The sequence below is a fragment of the Rattus rattus genome, chromosome 10 (assembly GCF_011064425.1).
Source record: "Rattus rattus isolate New Zealand chromosome 10, Rrattus_CSIRO_v1, whole genome shotgun sequence".
NCBI lineage: Eukaryota > Metazoa > Chordata > Mammalia > Rodentia > Muridae > Rattus > Rattus rattus.
Genome location: NC_046163.1, coordinates 23,548,577 through 23,574,294, shown reverse-complemented (window position 1 = coordinate 23,574,294; position 25,718 = coordinate 23,548,577). Strand labels below are relative to the sequence as shown.

Below are 25,718 nucleotides of genomic sequence, written 5' to 3'. Positions count from 1 at the left end.
TGTTTATTGATGTTAAAATTCATGGTAGGGCCAAACAAAATATGAGAACATTTGTGTAGCATTCAGTTTAGGGCTTTGTTGTTTACTTTTAAAATACTAATAGTACCTTGGTAAATGTGCACTAAATATATTGTCCACTCTAAAGGCAAACGGTTATCAAACATCTGTAGCTTTCTCCCCACCACTCCCTAAATGGTATTTAATTGGTGATGCAAATATTTGTCATCTACCAAATTAAAAACCAAAGATTTGTAAACTTGGCACTGTGAGAAAGAAATAAGTGCTATAAAATGATTAAAATGTTTTCTTATGTACACCTGCTCTCAGAAAATACATGTTTCCCATATGTTGCTGCTTGGCAGATATACATCTTAGAAATACATGGAATGAAGTGACTACTGGCTTCCTTTTTTCTTCCTTTGTAAGGGCAGCACAGCATCGCTGTGCTGTTTCATTACTACTTGCATTTCAGCAGGAGGAACATGATTCTGTTGACAGACATACTTGAAGTCAGGTATAGTTGAAGATGATAGAACACCCCAAGAGTGTAATATTTTATCTAAATGCAAAATTCATTGAAATACGGGCTTGACCCTTAATACCAATGAGGAAACAATTTATCTATTTTGATACCTTTAATAAATCATTTTATAAAAACTTGAGCCTGAGACACATTAATTTTTCACATTTATCACATCATGTCAAAATAATTTTCCCAGTGTCAATGAGTATTAATAAAAGAAATTAAAATAATTATAAATTATTTTTAAAAGTATATTTTGAATGAGAATTGCATTGTTCAAACATCTGAATGCTATAAATGAGTTTATGGAATAATGTAACTAAATCTTATTGCGTGTAGTATAAAGTTTTAGAACTCTAGCGTCAGGTCAGAAAATTTATTCTTTGCACAATTACAAAGTTCCCTTAAAATCAATAGTACTGTCTTATTTACATTTAGTTATATGGTGAAATCAAAAGTAAGTCTAGGAATCTTTTACTGTCTTCATTTCTGAACTTAAGATTTATATAGAAAATGTATGCAGATACATTGTATTGGTCCCTAGTGTAAGACTTGAACCATTTATGTATGCATGCTTCTTATTGCATGTTGATAGAGAGAATCTCCTCATACAGTTATTTAAATAGACTCTGTTGGGATACCTTTTTGTCATAATTTGTAATTGTATGAATTAGCTTATTCAGAAATTAAAAAAATAGCTTTGAATTCCTTTATGTGATGAGTTGAACTAAAACTTGTCCTATGTATGTAATCAAGTTTTTAACTATACATGCTTTAAGCAATATTTACAGATATCACATTTGAACAAAAATAGTCTTCTAGTGTAGTTTGCGGTGCCGATACCTGCCTGCCTTTTCCTTTGCTGCGTTGACACAGGCGTTGTGCTTATTTTGTTGTAAATGATTCCAGTATTTTATCAGTTCACTAGGCTGGAACTGATGAGAGGTAATTAGGTGGCTGTATTTACAGCTTGAATAAGAAACTCGCCAGTGATTGAACACGAACTCATTGGGAGGGGGCACTGGATCAACTCTCAACTTGGCAAGACAGATCCCTACATATACATCTTCCAAGTGCAAACGACGGATACCTAAAGAAACCTTAAATATCTTTTCTGCCAGATCCCCAGAAAAAACATAACCAGTTCCTGAGCAGAAGACAGGGTAACGCTCACTTGGGTACAGGTCTGGTGGCATGTACCACTTGCTGTCTTTGTTTCTGTTAGGTGCATATCCTCTCATTAGATACCCAGTAAAATAGTTATGTCTAGGAGGCAGGTCTGGCTTTAGTAACTTGTGTATTAAGTATTCTGTGTTGACAAACATATCACTGTCCGTTTTCATAACATATGGAGTATGTGGACAGTATGTTGCAACCCAGTTCATACCCATTAGTGTTTTAATGGTCAGATTATAGTATGTATCTAAGTATTCCTGCTGAATTATATCATGATACTGTGTGCTTTCTTCTTGGATTGCATGTTGAAGATAGCCATTTAGCTTAATACCTATGCCCAACAAGAAAATCCTTGTGATTTGGATGCCAGGTGCTAAAGTTTCGTTGCCCCAAGTTTGCCGTATAGCTCTTCTTGCTTCTATTTGTCCAGGCTCTGCAGCTATTAGTAGGATTAAAAATGGACTTTTCTCTTGGCATTTTTCAGGCTCATTGATGATATATTTGAAATGGTAAGAGTTTGGATGTCCAGTACCCTTTTCATTATAAATGCTTCCGTTGGCGCTGAGAGTGTTCTCTAGTCCTGTAACTCCTTGTGGTGATAGCTCTGTGTTGTTGGAGTTAGTTGCTGTCTGAGGCCGCAAAGTCTGAGGAACTACTTCTTTCCAGATGTTCCGAAGGGAGCTTTGATTTGTCTCAGTTTTTGTAGAACGAAATCCTCGGAAAGTGTATGTCACAGGATTTTCTTTGAATCCTGGTCTACCTGGTAACCAGTCATGATGATTGAAAAACAAAAACATAGCAAAAAGAAACACTAGAGAAAGTACACCCATAAGGTGAGTCCGGAACAGAGACCTTTTAGCATTCCAGGTCATTTTTGCAAAGCAGCAGTGTCTTCTCCTCCACTGAAGCATGTTGTAAATATCCAGTAATAGTAGCAGATGTATGTGGCCAAAAACACTGTTGTTGCTTCCTGAATCAATACTGTTCTTGACTCATCATTTTCTGGTTCAATTACATGTCCCTCGACGTCATTCTATGAAGATATGAAGCATAATGGTTTACAAAATGCAAAATGTTGCAAATTGCCTTAAAAAGGCAGCTAGTAAAAGAACCTTTTTAAGCTGAGGAAAAAGAGGATCAGGCAGTATAAAATCACTGACAAGATTATGTCTTTAAAAGTAGTGCAATGAACACTCGGAAGGTAAGTGATAGATTAATTTTATTTTACTCACTTGATGATCTTGGTAGCTCTGCTCGTCTGCTCCTTTGACCTACAGTGTTTTAATGTTGTGTCATGTAGACAGGAAGAATGCTTTTAGATTTCTGACAAAGGCTCTGTAGAGGGCTTTCAGAACAGATGGAGCACTACTGACATTAATTAAAATTGATCCGACAGACCATGGCAGTATGGTGCACAGTCAGTGGCCTTTTTTGGAAAATGGACATGTATTGGTTTTGGGACAGACGGTGCGAGTTTAATTGTGGCAGAGTTCGGTTAGTTACAGTACACTGCTAGACATGTTTCCAGTGGGCCCCCTGTTTTGAAAAGTCAGTGAGAAGATACACCTGTCAAAATTAATTTTTAGGGTCCAGTGATTTTACTGTGAGATTTTTAGACAGCAATAAATGACTAACATTTTACACTACTTTACTAATTTTAACCATCCACGTTAAATAGGATGTATTCAGGATATCAGTTTTATTTATAAGTGGGTTTGGCGAAGGGTATGCATTTTGCAGTTTTTCTGGACTTCTTGAAAAATACAGGCAATAGCTCCTACTATTGTGATCTGCTTTAAATTCTACTTTCCACAAAAAACATTTTAAAATATTCTTGAATTATACTTTTTTGCATAATCTTCAACAACAGAAATTGTTTAAAAATTTAAGTCCTTATAGTAGCATAATACTGACAGTCCTAGATTTTTCCGAAGTTTTAAGTGGCTCAAAAGAAATTAGTGATGCCTCTTTGTCAAAACTGGCTGTTTTGCAAGGGGCTTTTCACCATAGAATAAACCTTATTTGTATTTGCAATCCCTCCCCCCTTTTCCTATTCATAGGTGTTTCTAGATGAAGAAGTTGGGGTTGGGGGGGTCTTAGAAGTCATTTGAATTCCAATAGATGGTGTTCTGAGAAATAGAGACATGCATCTAGTTTTGATTTTTTTTTTCAGTTCTTAAAAAAAAAAGCCAAAGTAGAAGTCATTTATATAATCATTGATTTGGAGAATGTTATTATTAAATTCTTTTGATCAAGAAGTGATTTTTCTATTATTCAGTGAAATAATTTCTTTAAAAAAGGAAATCAACTTATTTCAAATTTTATGTGTAAATGCTTGTGCTTATTTATCTTACGATAATGATCTACTTATGATAGCAGTTTGGCTTAACATTGACACGAATGCATTTGAAAAGTAATAGAATTTACAAGTAAGTTCTCAAAAAATTGAGAGATTGTAGCATAAAATTTACATACCTTTCAGTTACTGCTTGAAAGTCTTAGGTGACTATGAATGAAGTACTATTCTAGTAACAACCACTAGGAGGAGCAAGTAGGTGGGAATTTGAACAGATTTCTAATGTGTAACAGGCACTAAGCTTTGATCTTGTTTCTGAAAATGAATGGTGCTTTTAGTGATTAGGCTATATCTCAAACCTAAAAAAGTATTTAATCTCTCTCTCTCTCTCTCTCTCTCTCTCTCTCTCTCTCTCTCTCTCTCTCTCTCACACACACACACACACACACACACACACACACACGAGTAGTAGTTTTTAAACAATCTAGTTTGCTCTTAGTTTTATTTACATGAATTTAAATCTTACAGTATGATATAAAAATCAAAGCTATGACATGAGTTCGAAATTACAGAGCTTCACGACCTGATTTAGAAATGATTTTTCTTGTCTGCACTTATAACTAGATGGCATTCTATTTAAAGCAGAAAACTATTTTAAAGAGTGCATATGAAAATTACATTACGTGGTAGATACTAATGACATACCCTCACCTCATAATGAGGCTAGTGGGTTTTAAAGGGTTATGTATGTAAATTTTCAAAAGAAGTTACTTTGGAAAGTTCATTTGATCTGTATCAAGTATTACAAATATAAACATCAGTTTTGTGTTGATATAACAGTACTTAGAAAGAACATGGCTGAAGTCAAGTCATTCAGATACTTTAAAAGTGCAAACTTTGTTAAAGGAAAACAGTTCAAAATGAATTAAATTCAAGGTCAGATAATGAATGGATAGACGGGCTTAAAGGAATGAAGTATTGAAGTACGATACATTGTTTACAAGAAAAGAAATGTCCCTGAAGTGATACTCCGAAGTGTTTTAATATTACAGAAATTACAAATTTTAATCTATAAGATAAAAACCACACTTAAATTATTATAATTAAAACAAAAAAGGTCTATTTTTAAAAAATCGACTTTAAAGACATGGCAAAATTAACTTAGTTTTGTGCTTATTTTCAAGAACTAATATTCAACAATTTAATTATAATTTAGTGTAAATTCATAAGTGGCTCTATTATGATTTTATAAGATGGAGGTACATATTAATTTAAGTTTTACGAGAATCGTATGTTTGTAAGCATTAATGTAGGAGGGCTTAGAATCCCTGTACAAATAGACCTATTTGATAAATTCCCATTGATAAATGGATCTCTCATATTCAGATTTAAATTCTTCTTTTTAAAGTTTCCAGGATAGAAATCTGTCTCTCTTTGAGTCTCTGTCTGTCTGTCTGTCTGCCTGTCTGTCTCTATCTCTATCTCTGTGTGTGTGTGTGTGTGTGTGTGTGTGTGTGTGTTTAAAAAGAAAGTAAAATTGCTGTAACTATTTCTCCTTTTGTTAGATAATAAAATTATTCACAGGTTAATGCCTGTTGAATATTAGTTCTTGAAAATAAAGACAAAACTAATGAGTTAAAATTTTGCCCTATCTTTTAATAGATTTTCTTTTTTAAAAAATAGATCTTTTCTGTTTTAATTATAATTTAAGTGTGTTTTTATATCTTATAGATTGAAATTTATAAGGGTGTTACTAATAAATGTTTCCTCCTGTAGAGTTTCTGTCCTTTGATTTTTAAAAGTTGATATAAATATATTAGTTGTTTTTTAAAGCAGTCCCAGATTTAAATGAAGCTTTGATAAGAAAAACTTGTATACTTTTGCTTTGAAATATTTAGTTTTTAAAGCTTCTTAATTTCTAATATAGATACCAAGAGAGATTGGATTTTTAAAACCATGTTTGATTTAATTTAGTTTCTGATTTTAATGTTTATCAGAATAATGATACTTAGTTATGATTGGGAATTGATTTGATACACAACAAGGTCTAATACACTCATTTAATCTTAATTTTATGACACAGTGCTTTTATAGATTTACAATTTTTTGCTTTTTGTGATTGTTAATAGCATAGCAAGTTTTATGAAAGTGAGAGGAAGAATCAAAATACATAAAAGGTTTATAAAATTTTAGGAATATCTTTGAGTCCTTCAGCCCTGAGTTATTCCTCTAAAATTGATTGTCCCCAGAATAGTTTATTTCTGTCCTACAGACACATGTAGAGGCAGTAGGCAGGTCATTATTACATGTAAATAAAGGCTAGAAACCAACTATTGATATTATTTGACCTTATATTTGACCATTATTAATGGGTATTTCATATTCAACTATTTTATGCTAGATTTTTAATTTCACTTTTCTAATTACTTCCATGAACAGTCTTACACTTGATTATTTAGAATCATTCTGTTACTTAAAGGCTCCCTGTTTCACAAATGTATCTAGAGCAACTATTGATAATCTCTTTGTTTAATGTTGTATTCATTGATACTGTAATAAGATGTGATTGACTACTGTGGTGGTGTTATGCTTGGCATAAACTCACTAACGTTTTAATCTGATGGCTAATGTTGTAACTTGTAGTATCTTCTTGTAGCCCAGTAACACTTAAAATCTGCCGATGTCCTCCTGAATTCTGTTTGCTGTCTCTATCTGAAGAGATAGATATTAGAAGATATTACTATGAACTGTTAAGATTTTGTTTTGAAGGGATCTTTCCAAAAAGATCTCAAGATATTAAGATCATATTTCATGGTACTTAATATAATTTTACTCCACTGTCTCTAGATAACCATTATGAAGAACGTGGTTTAATTTATTAGATAAGGAATCAATTTGACCTAATTTGCTTAAGAATTGCTTTTTTTTTAAAAGGTCTAGAGAGCTCTTTTTTTTCTTTTTTGTTTAATTTCTCAGAGAACCTTTTCAGTAAATCTAGTTACTATTTGATTTTCCTCTTAATGTTACAGTGCTGCTGAATTACCCCCAGGTACATATTAAATTGAATAAAGCAATGTCAGCTTGTTTAGTAGAAAAGGCAAATTTAAAATCATGTATTTAGAAACCTATCATAGTTTCAAGGGCAGTGAACTGTATGAACTTGTTTATCAAGTGTATCAGTGCCTGTAGGGTTATGAAATTAAAACACATTTAATGAGCATCGTACACAAGACAGCAACATACCTTTCTTTCTTGGTCAGACCACTTAGATGGAGAAGATTATGTCTACTGAAAATACTTTTGGCACGCCATCACTTCAGCAGAAACGATGCTATCGAACATGCGCACATCCCCCAACAGTCTGCCTCCTGTGATTGCTTTTCACAGTATCCAAAGTGTCCATCTGTCAGGGTGTCTTCAAGTTACCCTTCTTGTTCATATGTCTGTATCCAGTCTTCAGAGATTTTTCCTTTCTTTCATTTTCTCTTTCATTAAACAAAAGAGCTGTAGTTGTCTGTTGTATTTGGTGCACAGTTGATTCTTTCCGACAGTTGATGCATTGAAGTCTTTACATCTGCTGTATTCCCGGCTGGACAATGCAGTGCTGTATTCTCTCCTCAGTATCCATATTTCTAGTAATAGCGCTGAGCTGCAATGTAAAGCAGCAGAGCTGGGTTTAGTGTTTCAGTTGTATTGGGAGGAAAAAAAGGCTTTGCCTCTCTCCGTCGTGGTTGCCTGGCAGCTGCAGGAAGGATTTTTTGAGCAGTTTTCCTGGGGTTTTGGTCTGTAATGTGAAATGCACGGTTCTTCTGTGCTGCACAGGCAGGCAGCAGTTTAAATGTGGGCTTGACAGATGCTGTCTCTGACAGAGCAGAATTTAACGTCACTGCTTGGCTGAGTCCCACGTGATTGTTTGCGTTCATTTTGACTAAGAACCCAAGGTAGGGAAAAGCTTAGAAATCTTCCTTCTATGTGATACATTATATTTATTCAGAACAAATACAAGTATTAAGATGAAATGGAGGTTATGGTGTTTTTAAATCTTTATTTGAACTTATACACAGGCTTTTTAAATATTTTCTGTATTGATTGTGGCTTTTATGTTTCTTACAAGCTTTTGTAGAACAGAAGTAATAAAAGCCTTTACGCGTAAGTTGGTGTAAATTAACTCTTTCAGTGCAGTCCTGCTCTTCAAGTTTTTGTCTGATTTTTCTGATTTTCTAGTTTAGTTAAAACTCATTCATTATCTATTGTCTGTAACTTAGTTTTCCTCCCGTTTTCTACAGCTTACCTAAGTCAGGTGCCTTGGATTACTTAATATTGTGATACTGCCCATGTCTTTGCTCTGTACAGTTTTTATTGTTCTTGAAAGTAGTAAAGTTAATTTTAAATCACTTTCTTGTTATCAACATTAAAGTTTTCTCATGTAAAATTATGTGTATCACAGAATTAAAAATGATATAGTAGGTATAACAAACATATATAGATTTTCTTGATGATTGGTAAGTAGTTCTATAGGATTGATTACATTTTGACTAAAAACCTTAGGTAGAGACAGCCTTGGAACATTTGCTTGTATATATACTTGTATGTCTTGCAGATGTGTGTTTAAGTATAGCGATGAGCTTGAGTCCATTGCTTCTAATAAAGTTTGATACTTTAAGAAGTGGTTTACTAAAATGCCATCAAACAGGTTTTTTAAGCATTAGAGACTAAAATCGTTCTCTGGTATACTTACCTACGTGCCTGGGCACTTGGGCATTTTTTTTTTTTTTTTTTTTTTTTTTTTTTTTTTTTTTCCCGGAGCTGGGGACCAACCCAGGCCTTCGCCTTTAGGCAAGCTCTACCACTGAGCTAAACTCAACCCCATTTTTTTTTTTTTTTTCTTAAGAGAGCATTGGGCAGGTATTTTATACTTGTTTTATGGCTATAACAACATTTCCTCTGATATTCTAGAGACAGTAACTATATAGTTTTAGAGTTTATGGTATATATTTTAGGGATACAGACTCCATCCATTTTCACAGACCATGATATATTATTTCAGATGAATAAAAATCATATTTCCTCTAATAGTATTCAATTATTTGTCTTCATGTGCTGCTTACGTGGTTTAGGTGTATCCTATGACTGTCCTAGTTTGTGTCTTACATCCCCTAGAAATGATAGAAGAGTAAGAAAGAAGGAAGAAAGAGAACTATGAGGAGAAATTTAATCTGAGAACTTTGACTTTCCTTAGAAGAGGAATGAAACCCGTGTTTCTTAGTATTTGATTCTTAAAGCTCCATGCTATATATTCTTCACTGCCTGTTTTTTCTTGTCTTCATAGACAAATTACTGACCCCGCTTAAATTATTTCTCCAAAGTAGAAGTGACCTTTTTAATATCAGTTATTCCTAATATTGGAGCTTAACTGAGGTTAGAGGTCTTTACAATTATTCCAAATTGTTTATTCCAAATTAGGTTGAGTGATAAGTACCTGAGTTGGTTGTAAATGATATTTCTTTATGATAGAGTAATAATATCTATTTTATAGATGAGGAACTGGTACCCAGAGTTCTGCAATAATTAACCTAAACACAATTGCTGATGGGAAAGAGGGTTAGTTCAGAATTTCGGAATAGTATTATTTAAAACTTTAAGATCTGAATTCCTATAATTTATTCTTAAACATTATACTACATGCAAATATTGACATAGTACCCCAGGAATCATTAATGGAATTCTGAAGGTATTTTGACTTTTTTCATTAAATGTTAACATCACACTGCTATATGCTAACATGTACATTAAGGCACAGCTTATTAATTATTGGTGATATGTGGATTTCTGAATACATTTTTCATTTTTCTAGGGAAGGAGAAAATAACTATTCTGCATTATTTTTAATATATTTTAAGTCTATCTTTTGATGAAACTGAGAGCAGAAGAGTGCTAATAAGTTCTCTGCTTCCGACATACATCCCTCACAATAGGTTTCTTTAATGTTTATTAATAGCTGTTTTTATTTTTAATTTACAGGTAGTTATACAGTGAGACATTTTACACAATGTGTAGTGGTCATCTTAGAACAACTGGCATATTATACATCACCTCTGAGATGGCCTTTTTTTGGTACTGAATTGGGTTTATTATGGATCTCAATTACTAAGGGCTTTATGGATAAATCAATTATGATTCCTGCTATGTTGGGTTCAAGCATGAATTCCCCACCTGTGAGATGTTTCTTTATCCTACTGCTTGCTATGGAGCAAGTGTTTATATGACAAGAAGATTTCTAATATTGGTCACCAGGCATAGTGTGTATCAGGCATAGTATTCACGTACACAGTAAGCAAGAATTTAAATCAAATTATAATTGATATCTGTACTGTTTTCTTAAAATTTAAGATATTATATTAAAGCTTATTAGAAAAATAGTAGCAACGAGATAAACTTTTCTTTAGTGATGTTTCCTAAGAACTTCAGGTTTCCATGCAAGAGAAATGGTAAAAATATATTATGTTACAACCTTGTAAAATTGTTTTTAGTCTAGTTTCTTTTAAATTTGAATTCTGTGGTTAAACTAACTCCATAAATGTGGCAGATTTCTTTGTCAAATTCTGCAAACTGACAGTTGCCTTGCTAGGTTTTATACTTAAAAGTGGTGTACAAGTATTGCTTGCATAAGTTTGTTTTTATTTTTTATAAAACATGACTGAGGGGGAGAAAAGGTATTCATTACTTTGGACATTTTGACCCAAGCTACCCAGCTGATTTATATTGTTGTTGTTTGTTTATTCTTTTTGTTTTAGAGTTTTCCTAGACATGTCTATAGTTAACCCTTAAGGTATTGAGATTAGTAGAAGGGGTTTATAATGCTACTTAATTTCTCATTTCTACTAAACACACAAAAAGTATTGCTTATTCATGGAGTTACTGGTTCTGAGTGGTTTGCATGATATAAAATAACAGTAACTTTGGGAATCATCTGTTTATTGTTAGGTGTATCATTCCATCATGTACCTTTGATTTTAAAAAGATTGACAATAAATGGGGGTAGAACACTTCAAACCCTGAGCTATTGCAGTTGAAGGGAGCCATAAATCCAGTCTGGCCTGCATTGGTCTCCTTTCTGTTTGTGTTTTGGTGTGGCTCCTATATTTGACACTTGTTACAGCTCATGTAAAGAATTACTTTTTCATTTCAGTACTATTTTCTTAAACAGGTCTGATTTTCATCATGTTTATTTGAAAATTACTATTTGACATAGTTTTCTAGGGACGAGATATTAATCACCACTAATTTCTTAGCTCCAGCTAACTAGCATCAGTTGTCCCAATAGTCCCTTCTATATTCTGGACTCTAAGGCCAATGCTACATGGCCAGAGCTGCCTCTGCTGCTTGCTGCAGCTGGAAAATGGACTGCCTTGTTCTATTACATTATCACCAGTTTTCTGTTTTCCAAGTCCTTCACTGTCTAAGCTTGGTTGTCCTGGAACTTGCTCTGTAGATTGACCTTGAAGTCACAGATCTGCATGACTTTGTCACGTAGATGCTGGGATTAAATATGTGTACTATCACACCTGCACCTTAGCTTTTCTCTACTTGGAACTTGGTCTGTACCAGACTGGCCTTGAACTCAGAGGTCTGCTTGCCTCTGCTTCCTGGGATTAAAGGCATGTACTACTGTGCCTGAACTAAGCTTTTCATGGCCACTATTCCCCAAGATCTGGATCAAAGCTTGTGTCTTCCTTTTATGGAGTGTAGTTCATTCCAGATTAAAAGTTCAAATGAGAGCAATAACAAGAGAATAATAATGCCTAGATATAACTATTTCTTGTTCAATGGCAAATTCATAAACAGCCAGTTTAGCTAGGTGAGATTTTATCCCAAAGTCACCACACTCTTAATCTGTTTACCTCCTTGAACATAGGATTCAGCACCATTTTACTTGGGGTGGGGGTGCGGGGGGCACAGTGCCCCTTTATTCTTTGAACCATACATTTTGTACCTTTATTTTTGAGGCTTGCTCAGTTTTACTAAAAGGATCTTCATAAAAGCAAACTTTAGTAACCACATAACAGAATTTATGCCAGGCTGTTTTGAGACTACCTTTGTCAAAGCAATTAATCTAAATCTCTTCATCTTAACCTCAGGCAGACTCCTTAGACAATGGGAAAAACAACCACATTCTTCACCAAAATATAAGAACCAGTCTCTTGGCCACATATAAAATTTTTCCATTTTCCTTTGAAACCTTTGGAGCCAGGCTTTTATAGTTCAAATAGCCCTCAACAACAAATTCTTCTATATTCCTGCTGCTTTCCTAATCCAAAGGCCCCAAATCCATATTCTTCCAAACAAAAGCATGATCAGGCCTATCACAGCAATACCCTACTCCTGGTACCAATTTCTGTCTTAGTTAGTGTTTCATTGCTATGAGGAGACATTATGACCATGGTACTCTTATAAAGATAACATTGAATTGGGACTGACTTACAGTTCAGAGGTTCAGTCCATTATCCTGTCAGGAGCATGGCAGTGGCCAGGCAGGCAGACATGGCACTGGAGGAGCTGAGAATTCTACCTCTTGTTCCAAAGGCAGCTAGAAGACACACCTCCTAATAGTGTCACTCCCTGAGCCAAGCATATTCAAACCACCACAGGGTTATTACATCTTTTTAACTTGAGATTATGTGTTATCCATTTTCGCATTTTTTAGAGGAAAAAGGTTAGGGTTGACTTTAAAATACATTAGGATATGTCTAATGTCTACATGGCCTTAAGCTTGATCCCCAGCCCTTCATTGAATATAGGCTTCAAATTTACAAAAGTCAAGTAGTATCATTTTTGAAAATACTATTTTTTTAGCAATTAAACAAATCATTAAAAATATTACTCCCTTTAGAAGTTGTTCATTTAGAAGTTGTTCACTAGTATACCTTCTTTTAAAATAAAATAAAAAATAAGGAGGGCTTTGGTTTGCTTGTTTGTTTTGCCTCATAGGGTCTATTTTGTCAAGATAGACTGCCACCTCCAGCAGCTCTGGCTATGACACTGATAAATTTTTTAGGGGCAGGGACTTTTTCAGATCAAATTTCATATGTTGCTCAGAATGGCCTACAACTCAACTACATGCAGCAGCCTTCCTGTCTTAGCCTCTTATTAAATATTTTATTTAATTTTATTTTTTAAACTTAAAGGCCTTGGCCAAATGGGAAAATAACTCAATGGGAGAGCTTTATGAGATCTTTTTAAAGTGTTTTATTGTTATTTAAATGAACTTTGATGTGATTTCATACATCACTTTTTATCTTTTAAAGGAAGGTGCATCTGCCCGTAAGACTCAAACTCCTGCAGCCCAGCCTGTACCTAGACCAGGTAAAAAAATATATAACTTTGATTTTTTTTTTTGTTAGATAGTCATGTTTTTGATGTATAGTAATCAGAAGAAAACATTGTTTTGCTTAAAATATACCAAAAGGCCATTTCTCTTCCTTGCTGATTTTAAGTCATCAGCATTCCGTAAGCAAGCCTTAAACTGTGGTGATATGTACAAAATGCTTATTAAAGTTTGGCCAGCATCGTTAACCTTTTTATTCATAGCAGAAAAACATAAAGACGTTAAAACGTATAGTTTTACAGAATCTTTAAAATCTATATTTTCAATGTTCTTTACCGGACTATATTTTGCTCAATTTGAGATAAAAACTTGATTACTTATTTGTTTATGTCACAAAATATCTGGCAAAAGCAACTTATAGAAGGAAGGATTTATTTTCATTCAAAATTTAAAGGTACAGTTCATTATCAAGGGAAGTTACTGAGGCAGGAGCTTGAGGAAGCCGATTGCATCATGGTCAGGAAGCAGAGGGAAAGTAATAGTTAAGCTTCGTTAGCTCTCTCCTGTTCACATAGTAAGGATCCTAGCACCTGAAGTAATGCCACCTACATTCAAGATGACTCTCTCCCTGGATTAATGTGATTTAGATAATCTGTCACAGACATTTTCCAGAGGCTAATCTAATCTAGACAGTCTCAGACATGACTGGAAGCTTGTGTCTTAGGTGATTCTAGATCCTGTCAAGTTGACAGTCAAGATCATAGAAATCATAAGAGATAAAATCATAAGAAATAAGCTATGTGACTCTATAACAGTAACATAGAAACTTACACCATGAAGGACATTTTGTGTAATTGAGTAATTTGATGTAGTAGAAGAGTTAAAGGATATTTTTATGATATTTTTGTTTTTCATTAAGATTTGTTTCAAAGGCTATATGTATTTATTTTACAGTTCTTTGTTCTATGTTCATGATCTTCTATGCCAAATTGGACTATTTTCCCTGTAGAAGTTTAGCATGGCTGCTGAGCATGTAGACGTTCTCTATCACTTTTAAAAATGGTTGCTAGGCAAGGTTACTATTGAAGTGTTTTAGAGTTTGTCTGTTCTTCTTGTTACCTAAAAGTCAATTTTTGTTCATTCATGTAAACACTAATGGTATATATTTCTACTGCTTCTATGTAATCATGGCCAGAATTGGATAAGCTAAAGAGCACTTTCCTAGGAAGAAGCAAAAGAGAATAAATAGGAGTGACAGATGATAATGGGTTCAGAGAGTAGTGTCCAGGATGATAGCTACATTAGAGAAGCAGTTATATACATTTTTTACAGTGGAAGGATATGAAGTTGTGTTTGTCAGTCTAATGAAGAACATATAAGAGATTTAGAAATGACAAGGTAAAACAAAAAAATCACCTTAAGGAGTTTCTTCATTTTATATTCTGTGAATTAATATGAACTTATTTTGTAGTTTCTTGAAATCAGTATGCAACACAAAGGCGTAGGAGGAAGTTATTGATTTACTCAGAGGTGTGTGTGTGTGTGTGTGTGTGTGTGTGTGTGTGTGTGTGTGTGTGTGTGTGTGTGTGTGTGTAGAAATGGACGTTAAGGGGTGTTGGTATTTGAATGTGAAATATCTCAATAGTTTCATGTGCCTGAATACTTACTTCCCAACCTAGTGATGCTATTTGGGAAAGTTGGGGAAGCTTCACGAGTGTTGGAAAGGCACTGGGGATGGGCCTGGAGGCTTTCTATCCTGGCCCCACATTGTGTTTACCTCCTGCTTCCTCCTTCTCCATGCCTACCTTTCCTGCTGTCATGTCTGTCCTGCAGTGATGGGCTGTGTTTCTTTGGAACTGTAAGCCAAAGTAAACCCCTTTTCCCTTAGGCTGCCTTTGTCAATTTTTATGTTTGTGAGCTTGTGTGTATGTACACTGTGCATTCCACAGAGCGCATACATAAGTTAGAGGACAGTTTAGGGGAGTTGTTTCTCTGAGTTCTGCTCATTGAACTTAGGTTGTTTGGTTTGGTAGCAGGCGCCTTTTTCTGATGAGCCGTTTTGCCCATCAGTCTTTGTCCAGGGTAGTTTGTCAGAAAAAAGGTTAGTTATGAAAAGAAGATGGTTTTCACAAGCCAATGTGAAGTATCGGGTTCTGAAATTTCTAACTCTTAGTCTCTTACCCTGCTTTTTCATGTGCCCTACCCAAGTACACTGAAGTTTTACCTAATAGAAGAAATTGTCTAGCTAAGCATCTTATAATGTCTTAGATATGCCCCGCCCTCCTGCCCTCCCTCCCTTCCCTCCAGAGTCACGGTATTTATTTTTGTGAATACTTTGGTTCTATGTAAATGCTTGTTACATGGCATTTCCCAGTATGGAGGGGTATTGTTTAATATTTGACATGTTCATTTGCTGTGTTTGGTTGGAGGCCAGCTCTGGCAGTGTGTTCAGCAATCCAAGGAGGAAAAGGTGGGTTTGGCAACTATGTATGTAAAGCAGGCACACACTCATACACTTGATGGATGAACTACCATGGCACCAGCAACTTGATTTTTTTTCTCCCACAGCTTTTATCCCCCAGCAAAATCTTTCAAGCACTATAAAAATTACAATTATATTCCATTTTTCTTTAAGTAAATGATTACAATGAGTATAACTTTAAACAACAACAACAAAAACAAACAAACATGTCCCCCAACACCCTTACATGATTAAACGTTTTACATTTTACAGGCAAAATCAAATTAATCCTAAGAACCCACTATATTCTTGTCTAAGCAAAGTGTAAGTAAGCAGTTCTCTTACTGGCAGGCTGAAATTTGCAGTTATAAAGAAAGGATCAATCATTTTATTATTTATCTTAAAAAACAATTCTAAAAGAATCACAAATCTAAACTTTTATATATATAAAAAGCAATCAGTCATTTCCACTTTAAATTGGGAATGTGTACCTACATATTACCATTTTTTTATTAAATCATATCAGGAAGTCAAGGGCAAGAATGGGTACAAGAAATTAATCATGGCTTTGCCCCCCATCCTAGCTTTAGCAAGAGAGACATGCTAGCTAGTATTAGTTGGGCTGCCACTGTTCTTGTTCCCTAACCTCAGAAATCTATCACTCAACTATCAAGAGTGTGCCTTTCTGTACTTTAAGTTGTTCCCCAAGATTTTCTACATCAAAGCCACAAAAGCAACCTAACTTTACTAACAACCTACATTTCTAAATTCTTTCTAATGGTGGTAGTTAATTCATTAATCTGCTCCAGCAGCAATGCTTGAAAAAGATTAATCATTATTATTGCTGTAAGTGCCAATGCTACAGCCCAGTAAGGGGCTAGAAACTTTCTTAGAGTTGTCATACAACTCAGATTATGAGGGAAGTAGTGACTGTGAGGGCAACAAGCAGACTGAAACTCCACAACATGACATCCTTTTTCCCCTCTCAGGGGTGCACATCTGTCATGGTTGTGCTAAATGGTGGAATTCACTCTCCATGAGTTCCAAAGCTGCTTACTCTTCCTCATGCACAGCTTCATATCTCCTCTTAGATTGCTGAACACACTGCCAGAACTGGCCTTCGACAGTTTTTCAAACCTGGAACAGGGGAAAGGGGGACCTGGGAATACACAGAATACACCCAACAGTGTAATATGTAATACATGGGGCAGTGTAGAATTGTATTATTCTTTAAATAGAGTTCGCAGCATATGGAAATGTGGAATGAAGCACTTAGGATAGGTCTCCACTTAGATTAGGGACCTGAAGGAAGGAATTCCATTTACAAACAGTTAAATTTATTTTTTAACTTACTTTTGTCAAATATGAGTAATATTGTACCAGACAAATCCCTAGATATATAAAGCAATCCTTGGGTATATAAAACATTTAACTAAAAAAATTTCAGGTCTTAAGGAAATTTTGGAAAGTAGCTAGCTAATAGTGAGTGGTTGTGTTTTCTAGCTTATCTAGAAATACAAGTCTTGAATAAGTCACAACCCCACTGTCATCTCATTTTTATAGAGTAAAGAACTTACCTTTCTCTTGCTTTTTAAATGCATCACTGTCCATATTCAGCTTTTCTAGATTAAATTTTTTTATTTTTATTATTATTTTTATTTTGAGATAGGGTCTTAACTATGCAGCTGGAAAAGCTCACCTGGTATACCAGACTGTTCTTGATCTCACAGAGACTCACCTTCCTCTACTTTCTGACACTTGGGATTAAAGATAAATGCCACTGTGCTCAGCCTTCTAGCTAGCTGGATGGAAGACTTCTATAAGTCCTCCAGTTTAAAATGTGTATGCTGAACTGAGCTGTGGTGACATATACCTTTAATCCCAGAACTTGGTAGACATAGGCCAACAGATCTTTGTGAGTTCGAGGATAGCCAGGGCTACACAGAGAACCCCTGTCTTGCACCCCTCTCCTCCCCATGAAATATGTGTGGTGATGATTTCCAGATTTTTATCTTCAGTTAGACTTTTTTTTTTCTAGCTTTGTGACTTGATACTAAAAATAGTAGCTTTCACTTCTACATGAAAATAAGTTATGGGCATCTTAAAACAAAGTAAACAATTTTTCCTGCCTCCCCCCCCCCCAAAAAAAAAAAAAAAACCAAAAAACAAACCAAGATCTCTCTCTTTATACTTAATAAGTGGCACCAATATTAACTTTTTTAATGCCCTCAAATGTAGTAGGCATTCTTCATATCTCCTACTTTTCCCAGCTTCTCAGTCAGTTCTGTTAAATGACATATTTTGTCTCCCTCCTTCACCTGTTTCACATCTTGGTGTCTACCATAACTTTAAAGACCCACCAATTTCCTTAAATTAGAGCATCTTACATTGTAGTCAGCAGACCACATTGTATGAGTCTAACTTTCTGTTCCTTCTCTGTCCTCCCAAAGATAAATGGTAGAAACTGTCACAGGCATCCAAATATATATAAAGAATATGATTCAATTTAATGAATTTAATAGTAATTATTTAAACCCTTGTCTACTTAACCTTAGATTGGAGTAAAACAATAAGAAAAAAAAAGCTCTCATTTAAATCACACATAAACTGAGGACTTTCATACTAGTTTTAACCAAGCTTTCTTTAGTCCCTCCTTTCCTGAAGCTCACTACGTATGCCAGACAGACTGCAAAAAACCAGATATGCCTGCCTCTGTCCCTACCCACTGCTGAGATTAAAGGCATATACTATAACATTTCCCCCAAGAAGTTCTTTTAATCCCTATCTAAATCTCCTATATATATATTTTTCTTTTTTTCAAAAGGATCTTGCCACTTCTGCCTTAAAGGTTATTGGGCTTTTTTACTTGGGGGAAAAGAGTCAAACATTTCAATATCCTTTGCAAATCAAAACATGTTATCTATGTCAGATTAGTATGTTATTCAAATGGTTGCCAACACAAGTCTATAGTCCCTGCTAGTGAAAAATGGGAAGATCAGGTGAATCCAAAAGTTAAATTCTAGTGGGATTCAATCCACTAGTTGAAAGCTCTGTGAGAACAGATCTCACTGCTGTTTAATGACTATGTAAAATGTCAAACTGAGTAATACTTTTAAAATTAGGAGTCCAAACATTTTTAACCAAGCAAACGAGGGATTCTGTTGGCTGGTATATTGCTCATATGATCATATTTGCAGCAGCAGCAGCAGCAGTAGTAGTAGTAGTAGTAGTAGTAGTAGTAGTAGTAGTAGTAGTAGTAGTAGTAGTAGTAGAAGAAGAAGAAGAAGAAGAAGAAGAAGAAGAAGAAGAAGAAGAAGAAGAAGTAGTAGTAGTAGTAGTAGTAGTAGTAGTAGTAGTAGTAGTAGTAGTAGTAGTAGTAGTAGTGGCAGCAGTGGCAGCAGCAGCATCAGGGCTCAGTAAATGACATAAATATATGCTAGGTCTGTCTAAGGACTTGGAGTACATCATTACTTTTAAATTTTGTAGAACGTAGAATTATCTCTGTTCTGCAATTGAGGAAACAGACTAGGTGAAGTGAGTCACCTTACCAGTTTAATTTATTTAGGCAGTAGCGAATATGGATTATGAGTTAAATCATGAGATCAGACCCTTACTATTGATCACTTTGCTATTTTTTATTTATTTAAATATATATATATTAGTATATATTTATTGCAGAGTAGTTTCATACTAATATTTTTGTTCCAGTATATCAAGTGCCTTGATCATTTGAGCTTATCAAATCCATTGACCATGTATTATTCTCTACCTATTTTCTCCTGCTTCCCCTTAGCAAATTTCTTATGGTGTATATAGGCATATATTGACATAAAAAATGTCTATAAAAAATATCTAGGCTCTATATATAACAGCTAGCTTATTTTCTTTTGTATATATATATTATATATGTATGTGGGTTATAAATTTGGAGATCAGAAGTTTTCCATGTCTTTCTTAATGTCTCTTCTACTTTGTTTTGAAGCTGTCTTTCATCAAAGCTGGAATGTATAGATTAGGCTAGATTGGCTGGCCAGTGAGCTCCAGTGACTTACCTGTCTTTTAAGCCCCCTTCCCTCCACCCCTGCCAAACTGATAATTTATGTAGGTTCTTGGTATTCAAATACAGGTTTTTGTGTTTGCACCACAGACACTTTATTCACTGGACCTTCTTCCAACTCATGCTTGTTTGTCTATATAGTTAAATTCTTTGTTATGTATATAGTTTTTGTATCAGTTTGTCTTTTAATGTGTACTAGCAGTGATGTATAGCAGGATCTTGTATATCTGTTTTTAGTCTTTATAATGACTATTTTAAATTACATTTTGGCATCAGTGTGTAAGTGTTCTTTTCCCCCTCAAATCCTTGCCAGTATTTGTTACAGTTTTCTTTTTTCCTTCTTTCTTTTTTTAAGATTGTATTGAGAGGGATGGGAACAGAATGAGGGAGCGAGAGCCCCAGTGTGCCATGGCAAATGCCTTTATCTACGGTGTGATTTCCCTGGCTCTGTTATTTTCTTAATGTTCTCACATAGGTGATAGAAAATTGCAATGTTGTTTTTATTTAAATTTCCCTAATGGCTAAGGATATTGAACTTTTTCGTTTGTTCATTATTTGTTATTTGTACTAAGACCTTTGAGATGTGTCTTCTTCATTCCATATACCCATTTTATTGATTAGATTTTTTTGTGTGTATTTAGTTTCTCAAGCTCTTTATAGATTCAAGATATTAATCCTTTGTCCAGTGTGCAATTGACAGTTTTCTGAGTACTGTCATTGAATTTGATTTTTACCTCTTACTACACTATTCAGTAGTTTAATTCTGTTACACAAAAATAACAAAGTTTTAGAGTTGCTAAACCACATTTCCAGGTGGAACAACTGTTATCACGTAGGTATAATTTTTAGATAGTTTGTTTTGCATCTGTTTTTAGAGACCTCACTCACTTAGTTTACTTGTGTTAACATCTTATTTGGGTGCCTCTCTTCTCCCAGGCTCTCATGTAACCATATTATGTTTAGGTCCCATTACCACATTCTTCAGTCTATCCTGAGGTATTCTCTTTCTATTCTCCTAAAAGATTTGTTTGTTTGTTTTTCCCTGACAGGGGGTGGATAGTTTGAGAAAGTGTTTTTCTGTAGCTTTAACTGTCCTAGAACTATCTCTCTAGACCTGGCTGGCCTCGAACTCGCAGAGATCCATCTACCTCTGCCTCCAGAGTGCTGGGAATAAAGTCTTGCACGGCCACCGCCCAGCTATTGATTTGTTTAACTGTTAGTATTTACTCTTTTTTTCCCTTATGACGTTCCAAGGACCTGAGAAGTGTTCAGTTTTTGTGTTCTTTATCATGATATCATGCTGAATAAATTTTAAAATTAAACCAACTACATTCCATGTGACATATAAAAAGTATTTCAGAAGATGTTATATTAATAGTAAAGCTGAAGGTAAAGCACTATTCTTCTCTTAAAGCCATATGCTAACAATAATGCAATCAGAAATATTTGTGTTTCATAGTGCAACCATAATTACTACTGCGGTCATTTCTACATTGTATAGATTAGATTGTCAGATAGAGTTGACTCGCTGCCCTTAAGGGTCTTTTTCTGACCCAACCTCATTTGAAAACTTTAAAGAGAGAAAACAATGTAAAAACTATTTCCAATCTTAATCTGCAATAATGTCTTTTCTTTCCTTGGTTTCTCTCTCCTGAATCTACTATGGTAGATGTTCTTTCAGTACCCTGATTTTCCACTTATAATAACAGTTAATCAATGTAATATAACACTATCTTGTTTACCAGATCCAGACATGGATGAACATACTATATAGCACTGTTATATTATTTGTTTCTTGTAACATCTACTTAATATTTGCAAAAATCAGAGGCAAAAAATGTAAGGTGTTTTTGTTTCACCAGTAGACATACGAATATCGGCAATGTTTAGGTTTCCTTTGTAAGTTGGAAATAATTTTTTATAACAATTGTAATTTTCTGTTTTTTTTTTTTCTCTCTAGTGTCTCAAGCAAGACCTCCCCCAAATCAGAAGAAAGGTATGATTGTGCCTTTGATTTACTTTAAGCAGTAAATGTGGATGAATTAGGTTATAAAACCAGTGGTAACATGCTTGTGTATCAGGTGTATCTGTTTGCTATTTTTGCTTGGCAGGAAATAAACCATTCATTAAGTATTTTTGCCATTATTATTATTTTAAAATAATTTAGTATAAAAGAATTAAGGTAATATTTAAAATTACTTTAATAAGAAAGTAATGTCAGTAAAAATGATGATGATTTTGTTTTTAACCTTAATGTTTTTACTTACAGGGTCACGAACACCCATCATTATTATTCCTGCAGCTACCACTTCTTTAATAACCATGCTTAATGCAAAAGACCTTCTACAGGATCTGAAGTAAGTCATTATAAGTCTGTTTGTCTATCTGTCTGCCATACTTTTCTCTTTGCCCCTTTGGGGGTTGAACAACACTTTCCCTAGAGCTCCCTCAAACCACTAGGAAATACAGATATTTACATTGTGATTCATAACAGTAGCAAAATTGCAGTTATAAAGTAGCAATGAAAATGATTTTAAGGTTGAAGGTCGCCATAACAGGAGGAATTGTACTAAAGGGTTGCAGCATTAGGTAGGTTGAAAACAACTGCTTTAGAGATACAAACTTTTAGATGAAGCCCTAAGGATGATACTCTTAGTTTTTAAAAGCAATTGCTATATTTTGATTTTATCTGGAGACCTTGAGGAACTTCTAAGACAAATTCTGGCCCTTTCTATGTACCTCCCAACCAGGAGGATGCATCCCTATTAGAGAGTGGGGCATTGGCATTTGATATAAGCAGAACTAAAAGCTTAAAAAGCACAAATGAAACGTATTTCCTATTTTATTCACAGGTGTTTAGCCTTTTGAAAAATTCAGTAGCTGCTTCTCATTTCCTTTTTAGAATGACTGTGTACACATTTATGCTACATTTGGTTTAATGAACACATGCATCATGTTAATGCATATAGAGTAAATCTCAATTTTTCCAACCAACTTCAGTCTTATAATTTAAATGGTTGGTGATATAATTTTATTAGTATTTTTCTTTCTACTAGTGAATGTGATTAAGTGTTTTACTTAGTTATTGTAAGTTGCTTATTTTGGGTTTTTAAAAGTACAGACCAAACTTGACCTTCTGTGTAAGCCGTAGTGATCTGGAACTCCTTTGTTTCCCACTGCTGATATTACAGAAGGAGAAAAAGTAATTGATTTTAAATTGTTTTTATGACAATCCTCATTGATAAGGTTTAAAATGATCCCCAATTAAGTGATTTCAGAATGAGAATGATTTCAGAATAAGTTAATGAGAATCAGCATGGCAAAAGATAGGTTTTTCTGAGGTTTTTTTCCTCCTGCCTTATTGTTAAAATGGGTATATATTTATATATCCCGCTGGGCCCTGCATGACTGTGTGAACTCCAGTGTGACACAGTTCCTGCTCCTGGAGCATCACCAGGCTGTGGTCCCCATGTGAGCCGATGGTTGCTGATCTTCTTTCTTTTCTATTTTAATTTCAATCGCTCTTTCTGGTGAATATGCTCCCCTCATTACTCAGAGCTAATCACTCTGTAATCAATGAGACAGATGTTGTTCTCAGGAATGAGCAATGGAGGTGGTCACGAAGCTGTGGAAGAAGAGGAACAGATCTTCCGCTTGGCTCTTAGGCCATGGAAAGGAATCTAGATGACAACATAACCATGGAGGCCATAAAAGCTTACATGGTCCTTTGTAGAAATTCCTCATTGCAAGGCTTGGCCTTGAACTTGGAATTATATGAAGAGATGTAGGTACACCCCAGCGACTGCTGCATTAACTAGCCAGGGTAAACGTTGGGACATCAAGGATAAAGAATTAAAATGGTCTCAAGAAGAAAAGGCATGGATAGGAAAAGATGGAAGAGTTTATTAAACAAAAACAAGAAAATGCTAGGTGGGTTTATCTCATAAAAGGATTTTAATATGATCTAGAAACAAATAGCATTAGAAGGAGAGTATGTGAATAGCCATGGAATTGCTAGGGTAGGAACAAAGATTAGAGTCTTAAAAGATGATGTATAAGTATATAAAAAGTTAGTTCTTCGTCCTCCTCGCTAGTTGAAGGAACGGAGATGACAATGCCTAGAGAGAGATGGAAGAGAGGTAGCTGCTTTACTTGCATAGATTTTAAAACCTTGTAAGAAATTATTTTAACCTTAGTAGTCTGTCACATTTCTGTTCTTAAATGAAAAGTTCCTAAAGACTGTTGTCTGCTGTACTAGGAAATGGCAAGAGCTGTGCCCAGATTCCTGTGAAGAGCAGGCTGTGTAAAAGCTCTGAGGAAACGTGCTTTTGCTTTCTGTTTAGTTTCTGTTTGAAGGAAGCAGGGCTGGGACTATTGATCCCGGATTCTTAGAATTTGTGTAAATTTAAGAATTTCTAAGAAATGATTAACAAAGGTCAAAACCTTGATGACAGTGTAGCTTTAGTAAATAAAATCAGGCTCTCTGGTCAGAAGAAAGAAGGAAAAACGAGAAGGAAAAAGAATAAGAAGAAGGAAAAAGAAAGAAGGAAGAATGATGACAAATCTTAGGCAAAGAGAGAGCACTTTAAGTGACAGCCTGCACCTACTACTGGCTGAGTCATTATCAGTCAGCACTGATATCAGTGCCACGCCCATCACCCACTTTTCTCATAACCCTCCTCACCCTGAGGCTGGGCCTTGGCACATTCTATAAAACATGGCTAAGAGATACGGAACTTTAGGACACTTTTTTCTTTCACAGTGTTTCATATATAAGAACTCAAAATATGTTTGAGATGATTAAGAGGAGTGCTGTAATCACTGACTGGAAACCAGTTTATAGTTTTGTTCTTTATTATTAGATGGAAATTGCACATGATATAATTGCATTGGTTACCTGGTAATTTATATATACAAAATATTTTATTTAGCATATAGAGTAAAGGATTTTATTATGAATTTTCATATGCATATGTCATTATTCTGTTTTGACCAAGTGTCTTAGTCAGGATTCTCTAGAGTCATAGAACTTATGGGTAGTCTCTATATAGTAAGAGAATTGGTTGATGACTTACAGTCTGTAGTCCAATTTTCCAATTTTCCAACAATGATCAGCAGCAGCTGTGAATGGAAGTCAAGGATCTAGCAGTGGCTCCGTCCCACGAGGCAGGCAAGCAGGCAGGCAGACAAAAAAGAGAGACTCTGCCTTCTTCCAATGTCCTTATGTAGGTCTCCAGCAGGTGTGTCCCAGTTTAAGGGGTGCACCACGCCTGGGTCTGGGGCTTGGCTTGTCCCAGGTGGCCTTGAACTTGGAGATCTCTTTGCCTTAGTCTCCTGGGATTCATAGCCACTTTGCCTCAAGATCAGGATCAAAGGTGAGCCTTCAAATTCTGGATTGTAGTTCATTCCAGATATAGTCAAGTTGGCAACCAGGAATAGCTACTACACCAAGTATGGTTAATTATTAAACCACCACATATGCGGTGCACATACATATGTGTTGGCAAACATATGCACACAAATCTTTAAATTTTTCTTTAAAAACAGATTATTTAAAAATTAAAAACAACACCCAAAAGATTTCTCATTTCTCCAAATGAGAATGTACAATCAAAATTAGATAAATGTAGGAAGGGGAATACTGAAAAATGTCAAGAGTTTTAAACGTATTAAATTAAATTAAAATACAGAAAAACCACTTTCCTGTGGTTTATGCTGTTGTAAAACCTGTATTGTTGCAATGTCTGCTAAATCTGTCTTTACTTGAGTGGCTTACCTTCTTTGTGTAACAGAGTCCTCTTCTAGCCACACTTAACTTAGCTTTATGATCTGTGTGCTGGGCCAGTTGTTTGAAAGTCCTCAAAGCGTACTCTCAGGGTT

General features: G+C 34.9%; 2 protein-coding genes across 4 annotated transcripts in view; one reads left to right on the top strand and one right to left on the bottom strand.

Moving 5' to 3' along the window:
• Cdc73 (cell division cycle 73) overlaps positions 1-25,718 on the top strand; it is a 91,512-nt gene that overhangs the window by 51,688 nt on the left and 14,106 nt on the right. Inside the window, exons 11-13 of the mRNA XM_032914953.1 lie at positions 13,301-13,358; positions 21,799-21,834; positions 22,108-22,195. Of these exons, the coding sequence (XP_032770844.1) occupies positions 13,301-13,358; positions 21,799-21,834; positions 22,108-22,195 (182 nt within the window). The remainder of the gene's footprint in view (positions 1-13,300; positions 13,359-21,798; positions 21,835-22,107; positions 22,196-25,718) is intronic.
• Positions 621-24,952, bottom strand: B3galt2 (beta-1,3-galactosyltransferase 2). 3 transcript variants are annotated; one of them, XM_032914955.1, is made up of 3 exons: positions 24,914-24,952; positions 7,239-7,644; positions 621-2,732 (listed from the first exon to the last, which is right to left on the bottom strand). In XM_032914955.1, exon 3 carries the CDS (start codon positions 2,608-2,610, stop codon positions 1,342-1,344), a length of 1,269 nt encoding a protein of 422 aa, XP_032770846.1. In that variant the 5' UTR covers positions 2,611-2,732; positions 7,239-7,644; positions 24,914-24,952; the 3' UTR covers positions 621-1,341. The 3 variants fall into 3 exon arrangements, with proteins under 3 accessions (XP_032770846.1, XP_032770847.1, XP_032770845.1); XM_032914956.1 differs by lacking the exon at positions 7,239-7,644 and having other exon boundaries at positions 24,914-24,951; XM_032914954.1 differs by lacking the exon at positions 24,914-24,952 and having other exon boundaries at positions 7,239-7,859.

What these genes read in the sequence shown, in the direction of transcription:
- B3galt2 (XM_032914955.1), bottom strand. Translation starts at nt 2,610, where the DNA reads ATGCTTCAGTGGAGGAGAAGACACTGCTGCTTTGCAAAAATGACCTGG.